The 8024-nt window shown below is 37.2% G+C and overlaps 1 protein-coding gene across 1 annotated transcript; it reads left to right on the forward strand.

Annotated features, from left to right (window-relative positions):
* Positions 1 to 945: 945 nt before the first annotated feature.
* LOC124913356 (transcription factor TCP12-like) lies at positions 946 to 1926 on the forward strand. The gene has a single exon (XM_047453946.1). It carries the CDS (start codon positions 946 to 948, stop codon positions 1924 to 1926), a length of 981 nt encoding a protein of 326 aa, XP_047309902.1.
* The last annotated feature ends 6098 nt before the right edge of the window (positions 1927 to 8024 follow it).

The raw sequence follows: 8024 nt of genomic DNA on the forward strand, positions 1-8024 counted from the left end.
CCCTCACACCTTCTTCCTAGTTAAATAAGTGAGTTTTAGATATAGTTCGCGAAAGAATATATATTTTTTTATCTTTGGACATAAACAACTTTTTAATCAAACAATGTAATTCAATCATTAAATGTCTAGGCTAACACTTCTTGGTTGTATTTCTTCCAACATATATTCATTCTAAATTGAAGCAAATTAAAAATGTCTCAATTAGTTCGAATGGGAATTTCCCACTTATGGGCTTTAAATGAATAGTGATGATTTGCATTTAGGGTGGCATTTTTGCAGGCTGGTGGTGAGCACGCAATAAAAGAGAATTTGTCATAACGGAAATTCTATAAATTAGATATATTTTTATTAAGACATTTTTTTAATGATTTGACAAAATGTAACTATTCATATTCCTAGTGACTTAAACAGTGAATGTATCACCTCCATTTCTTACCCCAAAAAAATAATAAATAAATAAAATCACCTCTTTCTCTCTCTTTACTGTACTAAGCAAGCATGCAACAAATGAAAATAGTAATACTATTGTCCCCACTTTTAAAAGCTGAGGTCAAAATAGAAAAAGAAAAAGGAAACAGCTATCAATCGTACGTACTACACTAGAGGTGTCTCTTAATCTGGACGACATATTCAATATCTCTCTCCCAATTGTTAACCATTCCATCTGAAAGTGAGAGAGAAGAAGATCTACATTTCTCATTCATCAGTATCTATCTTTCTTTCATCCACTTTCTTTGCTGAATCAGTCTTCTTACATGAACAATAACAAATATCAAATCGAAAACGTTTCAACTGCTAGCTGCTCTATATTAATGTAAGACTCATTCCATTTAAGCAACACTAATATGTAGCTTTTCTAATTGCCATTGATATTTCTCTCTTTTGTGTAGGTCTACTTAAAAAAGTATAGTTTCATATCTATTTGAGGAAATATATACTTCAATAATGAACTTCCAAGAAGATTTACATCCTTTCTCATATCCAAATGAAATTATTCAACAACATGGTATGAATCACTTGCCTCCTCCTTTCTTCTTTCAACTTCCTTCGCCTTTTTTCAACAGCGATCACTTTTTACTCACTCATGAGCAAGATGAGCTTTCTGGATCAGCTGATAATCAAGCTCCGGAGAAGGAGATTTTGGAATGTAATGTTGTTGCTTCAAACCCTAACTCAAGAAAGAGGATTGCTACTCCAGGAAAGAAAGACCGCCATAGCAAGATCCACACGTCTCAAGGTTTGAGAGACCGGAGGATGAGACTTTCGTTGAGGATCGCACGAAAATTCTTCGATCTCCATGACATGTTAGGTTTTGATAAAGCTAGCAAAACTATAGATTGGCTCTTTACCAAATCAAAGGCAGCTATCAAAGAACTCACTAAAAACATCCCTCAAGGAAATGAGGTATTGGCTTCACAAAGTTATTCTCCAAAACAAAAAGAGGTTTCCACTCCTAAACAGAAGAAGAAGAAGGATGATAGCTTGAAAGTTCAGTTAAAGAATGAGAGAAAGGGAAAAATGATTAGGAATATTAATAATCCTACGAAGAAGGAATCAAGGGATAAGGCAAGAGAGAGAGCAAGGGAAAGAACGAGAGAGAAGATGATTACAAGGGAGAAATCAAGAGAGTTCCAAGAGGATAACCCTAATCCTAACCCTAACCCTAACTCTAGTAACCTAAACTTATTAAACATTTCAGGCAATCGTCTGGCTAGATCAAATGGTCAGAACACGAACTCGTCTCCCCTTCAAGATCATCATGTTATGCATATGGAGGAGCAAAACCCTAGCTTACTACAATATCATTTAGCATCATTAGAAATTATCAACGATGATGTTTTGGGTAATGCGAATTCATCAGCTCCTCCCTTTTGCATTCACTACATCAGTCAGGACCACGCAATTTCGGATAATCATGTTTGGTGATACTAGAAATTGGAGAATACCATGTTTTATTATTATGATTATATTTGTTTTAAAGTGAGACTATTTTTCATTAAACTATCTGACCACCTATTACTACAACAAGTACTTAGTTTCCTTCAAGGAAATATAATTTTTGCTAGCTACACTGATAAAAACAAGTATTAATTTTGAGTGATTAATTTCAATTTCGTAGCTACTTGGTGATGTTTAATTAATAGCTGGTGGTTTCATGCTTTTCATCTTTATATACATAAGCTAGATTCCTGCTATAAAAAATTTAAATCCATATTTGTCTAGTTTCTAAAAAGTAATAACTTTAAATCTTCTAGATAGCTTCTATACCTAGTGATTTATTTCCTTAAACTAGTTTCAAATATATTGAACATGATCAATTTGATTTTTGTTAGGATTTTTTCCATTCTAATTCATTTCTATTCTTTGTAAGTATATCATGTTTTGAATTTTATTGATTTTGTTTTTTTCTAATTAAAACACACTCCATCCCTTTTAATATATAAATCAAAAAGCTTCCCGTCTTAAAAAATAAATTATATCTGTAAAAATCAACTTATTAATTAATTATACATAGGAGATTAACCATTTTTAAAATAAAATAAAACCATTTTGTTTGACAAATAATTAGTGAAACCAAAGGTTTATTTTACCTTTAAATTTTGTGTCTCAATTTGCTTACCAAATTTTGAAAATGGCTCAACACACAAAATTTCTTTATTTTATTTTATAAAATTAGAACTTTAATTGTATTTTAACTTATATTTAATCTTTATCCAATCAACCCCAATTTTTTCCGATTTTAGTACCCAAAAAAAGATGAGAGTTTTAGTTTTCATCTGACACGAGTGTCTAATTTACAACCATGATGCACATACTAAATGATTCCATTCATATGTCATGAATTTTCTTGCATCAATGACTATAGTTACCCTTGATTACATTATTAGGATATAGGGAACAAACCTTTATTGAGGATGGTAGTGGTCATATTGGTGGAATATAAGCGGTCTACTCCTTTAGAAAGGGGAGTAATTACAAAATTGGCAACATAATAATCCAGAAAAATGTTCATTTTTTACCTCTTGTAATTTGTATTATATATGTTGATATAGGGTTTAACAAGTGTCCTCTACTTATAGAGTTGGATATTATACATTAACCTAAAGTCCCTTAATGGATTGGTCGTACTATTAGGTAATATTTTTCAAAGTTTAAATATATCTCATATATTTAAATGCTTTAAATTCCAACATTTGTAAATTCTCTTAAAATTCAACCATTCAAATTTCAATTTCTTTTCCCGGTTTATTAAGTCATTTAGGTCAAGGCTTGAAAGTTCAATCTCTATCGATTGGTCCAAAATCATCTAATTTCCAAATTTTGTTATTAATAAATTATCATTGAATTCATCTTTTATATTCACATTTTTGAAAGGTTAAAATCATCTATTCAACTTTTTTTTAAAAATAATTTATCGTCATTTAATTAAAATCTCAAATGGAAAAAAAGTTACAAGAGTTTTGAAATTAGGACAAAATAACCTTTGTCCTAGTTTTGAAATGAAACACACCTAAGAATTCAACAATGAAATCACAAAATCAACACAAATGAATATCAATTAAAATGCAACAAACAAGCATTCTTCTATGTTATGATCTAGATCGCGGATGGCGGACCGGGGTCTGGCCGATTTACACTTTCTGACAACACTCAACGGTTGGCGCTAATCCGGTTAGAGATTAACACCGGGTTTCAATACTACACAAACTGTCACAAACCCTTGAAACGAGTTCAAGTGCGGAAGTGTTTTGTTTCAGGTTAAAGAAAAACACGGGATGAATAGAGATAGAGTTTGGAGAATATCGGTTTGGAGATTAGCAGGTCGGTTTGAGGTTTAGTGAATCGGTTAAAGTGATGTAAGTCGGTTAGGACAGTACAAGTCGGTTAGAAAGTGGAACCGGCAGAAAGTAAAGAACAAGACACATGTTTTTATGGATGTTCGGAGATAAAACTCATACGTCACCCCTTCTTCTCAAACCGCGAGAAAGATATTCACTAAGGAATACACAACCACACTACACAATCGAGATTTATTTGTTGCTCGATAAACACTCTTACAATTCTTACAGTAATTGTAATCACACTTCAAATGCACACTTAAGCTTTTAATCTTATAGAGAGATAAACACAACTTGTAACTTGGGTTGTTAGCTCTGAATTATCGTGACTTGTAACTGCATTTACTCTTCTTCAGCTCCATCTTTTATAGGTGAAATGTATTAACAGTCACATTTCTTCAACGGATACCTTTAGGGTAATCCTTAAATCTGATTGGTTGAGCAGAGGTTCAACATTTCATTAATTACGGTTTAAGTTTCCAAGGAATGGAGGAGACCGGCTTTGATTTATCTTTTACTTAATATGGTAACTGTCGGTTGGCCAGTTACCTGCATCTAGAGAACTGCACCTTTAACTTGTACCAAAATGGTAACTGTCTCTTTAGGCCATCTTCTACAACCTTCAAAGTATCATCAGACTTGTATTGATATGGCAATGTCACAGTCTGATCCTTTGATATCATCTTTCGCAGATACTCAAAGTATTCGTTTGCACCAATTTGTAGATTGTACTTAGTTCGATAATCTTGACTTCTTTCTTTAAGTAGTCTCTTCGTCGGTTTTCGGTTGAATAATGCATTTCGGTTTAGGATGTTTACCGGTTGTTCATAGCTTCAGGTTAACTAGATAACTTCCGGTTTTGGATACATCCTTTTCTTCTTCTTCTTCTAACTGGTTTGATTCTTCACCGGTTAGATTCTTGACCGTTCAGATTCTTGACCGTTCTTGGTTCTTGACCGTTCTTGCACAAGAAATTTGTTTTTGTTAAGTTCTTATTTTAACCAGTCTAATTTATCTAACAATTTCTCCCTTTTTGATTATTTTATTTAAAATATTCAAAATCATGTAATAAGTAAGAAGTAGGCCGGTTGTTTTAAAAGTTTGTTTGGCCGGATTTTTGAAAAATGTTTAGAATAATTTTAGAAAAATTTTTGGAAAGATTTGAGGGAGAAATTTTTTTGTCTTTTATAAAAAAAAAATTATCTTATCAATTTCTCCCTTTTTGATTATTTTATTTAAAGTGTTTAAAACCATGTAAGGAATAAGAAGTAGGCCGGTTGTTTTAAAAGTTTGTTTGGCCGGATTTTTGAAAAAGGTTTAGAAAAATTTTAGAAAATTTTTGAGAGAGTTTTTGTCTTTTAAAAAAAATTATCTTATCAATTTCTCCCTTTTTGATTATTATATTTAAAATATTCAAAACCATGTAAGGAATAAGAAGTAGGCCGGTTTCCAAAAATACTTTATATATATAAAAGTATGAAATATAATGAAGTTGACATAAATAATAAATAATTAAAAGTCTAATCCCTATTCTTGTCGTCTTTTGGCATATATCTCTGGAGATATTCAGCCATCACTCACTTTCCCGGATTGCATGGATCGATGCCAAGTCCGGAGGAAGATGCTTGACCGCCCGAGGTGCCGGTGGTTGGTGAAGCCTGTGCTTGTGAAGGGACTGATCTGAGTGGTAACACATTGACACACCGCGCTCTCTTTATTAGCGGTACAGCCTCGTCCTCAACTTCTACAACTTCTGGTGAAACCGGGTTGATTGGAGGCGCGTTGGTCGGTTCAGCAATGACATCCAATATCTGTTGAGTCCGTTTAGTCGCTGTCTTCTTGGTGGCCTTTCTCTTTTTGGTGACCGGTCCGGTTGAGGGAGCATCCGGATTAGGACGTTTATTTCTTTCTTCTATTTCCTCCTCTATCAACTGTTGTTGGATTATCCGAGCCGCGTCCTCATTTTCTTGTACCGCTTGTTCCGGTGCTGCATTTTCAACCACCTGAACGTGTTGGGCCAGGCTCGCATCTGCCTGTTCCCATTCCTTCAGAATCCGCATATACTCGTCTTCAGATTCTTGGAGATTTTGATCCGCGATCTCATTCGCTTTCTCAAGTGCTTCGTCGGCCGCTAGCTTGGCCGCAACCATTTCCGCGAGCTGTTCGGAGACCGATTTTAATGATGCTTCGGTCAGGGCATGCTTTTCTTCAAGCGCTGCCATTCTTTGAAGTATTGAACCGGCCTGGATACCGGATTGAAACAGACCCTCTTCAAGAGATGCCAACCTTTGATCCGTTGACGTAAGTTGTTGGGCGGTATGATTGTGACTCTCTTCAAGAGTTGCTAACCTTTGATCCGTTGAACCGAGCTGCTGGTCGGTTTGAGCAAGACCGTACTCCAGAGTTGTAGTTTTATGTGTCGTGGAGCTGATCAGTTGGTCGGTTAGGCCGTAATTCTCTTCAACAACTGTAAGCTGTTGGATCGCAGAGTTGAGCATTTCACCGGTAGACTTAATCAACCGGTTTGATTTCTTCGACCTTTCTTTCATTTTAGTCTCCACGGGATGATGGCATCTTGAAAAAATTCCTCGATGTATCTTTTGACGTGGTCCTCAAACAATACAGGCACCAGCGATTTATCGGCTTGTGGAGACCCGGGCCGATCGGTGAGAAGATTACCCGTTTCAGTTTCAATTCTGTTGACCGTGGATTTCAAAGGAGGAGGGGCCTTTTCGGCCTCTTCCGGATTCGGACCTCCATTGGATTTGGATCCTCCATCATCATCAAGATGGGATCTTGAAAAGTGCGAGGCTTCTTGATGACCGGCTTCCGATTCCAACCGCGTCATGTCATCGGTTAGCTCTTGTTCCTTGGCCTTTAACATCTCCAGCACTATTACATCGAGCTGGTTTTTTGTCCTCTTTAGGGACATTCTGTTCATGAAGGTGAAGGATGTGGCCGATGAGTTCTTTCAACCGGGCGTGCGTTTCAACCATCCTTCCTCTTCTGAGAGCGGTGACAACGCTCTTTGTTTTCGTCAGTTCGAACACCGACCTCTCCATTTCCACCAGTTTTCCCATTTCTGATGAGCGGGACACTCTGGTAACATGTCGGCATAACCGACTTCCTCCCGTTGAAGAGCCCGCTGATAGTAAATATTGCTCACAACATGAGCCTGCTTGAAGAGCTGCTCTATTATTTGGGAGACAAGTCCCTCTCCCAATTGTTGAATGTCGTCGTCTGAGGTTTCGTGTGCCTCCGATTGTCTGACTGAACCGGATTCATCATTAAGATTTGTGGCCGGATTTCCCTCATCGACAACCTTCCTTTTTCCCTTGTTTGACCGATTTTTCTCGGTGTCATTGGTGTTGGTGCGGCTAGAGCTGGATGCGGAGTCCTCCGGATTAGGGATGTCGGCTTGAATATTAGCCGATCCGGATGTGTGGGGAACCGCCTTGCTTCCGGATTGAGTGGATGGTTGTTTAGCGGTTGAGGCCTTCGCCTTGCTCGGTCGAACCGATGTTCTCAAGAAGTGGGTAGACTTTATGATCTTGCTGTTAAGGATAAGGACACCTAGGCCGGTTTTGATATTTGAATGGCGCATCAGATTGCCGAGCGAAACGGCATATCCCTGAGATCGTTTTGAAGTCGGATCCAATATCTCACAGAGGTTGGAGAAAATAACCTCGGCCCAGTTGATTTGAATGCTTGTAACTATATCGGACATCATCTTAATCTTCGAGCTTGTTAAGCTATCGTAGTTGCCTCCTCTTCCTTGGACCGACTTTGAGATAATTTCGCAAAGTGGCCTGTATTCCGGTTTCAGGTCTGTTTTCTTACCGGACACCACTAACAGTTGGTTAGAGTCCGATACAGCACAACGAACCGCAAGAAGTTCGTCAGCTTCCGTGTCCTCGGTGAAGTCACATCCTTCGGTTGGTAGGTGTAGAGCTTCAGTAACCGATTCTTTTGTAACCTTAAACGGTTTTCCACCGACCGTTGCGGATATGGTTTCTTCATGAAGTACGGCGGTTTGGAAGAACTCTATGACCGCGTCTTGATGCATGACGAACAATCCATTTAGAAAATGTTCCAGACCCGAGGCAGTTATGAGTTCCAGCACTTGTTTAGACTCCGTTGAACCGTTGGTTCGAATTTCTTCGAAGTCTACTTGGAAGATGTGGT

Source organism: Impatiens glandulifera, chromosome 8, assembly GCF_907164915.1.
Source record: "Impatiens glandulifera chromosome 8, dImpGla2.1, whole genome shotgun sequence".
In the NCBI taxonomy this organism is placed as follows: Eukaryota; Viridiplantae; Streptophyta; class Magnoliopsida; order Ericales; family Balsaminaceae; genus Impatiens; species Impatiens glandulifera.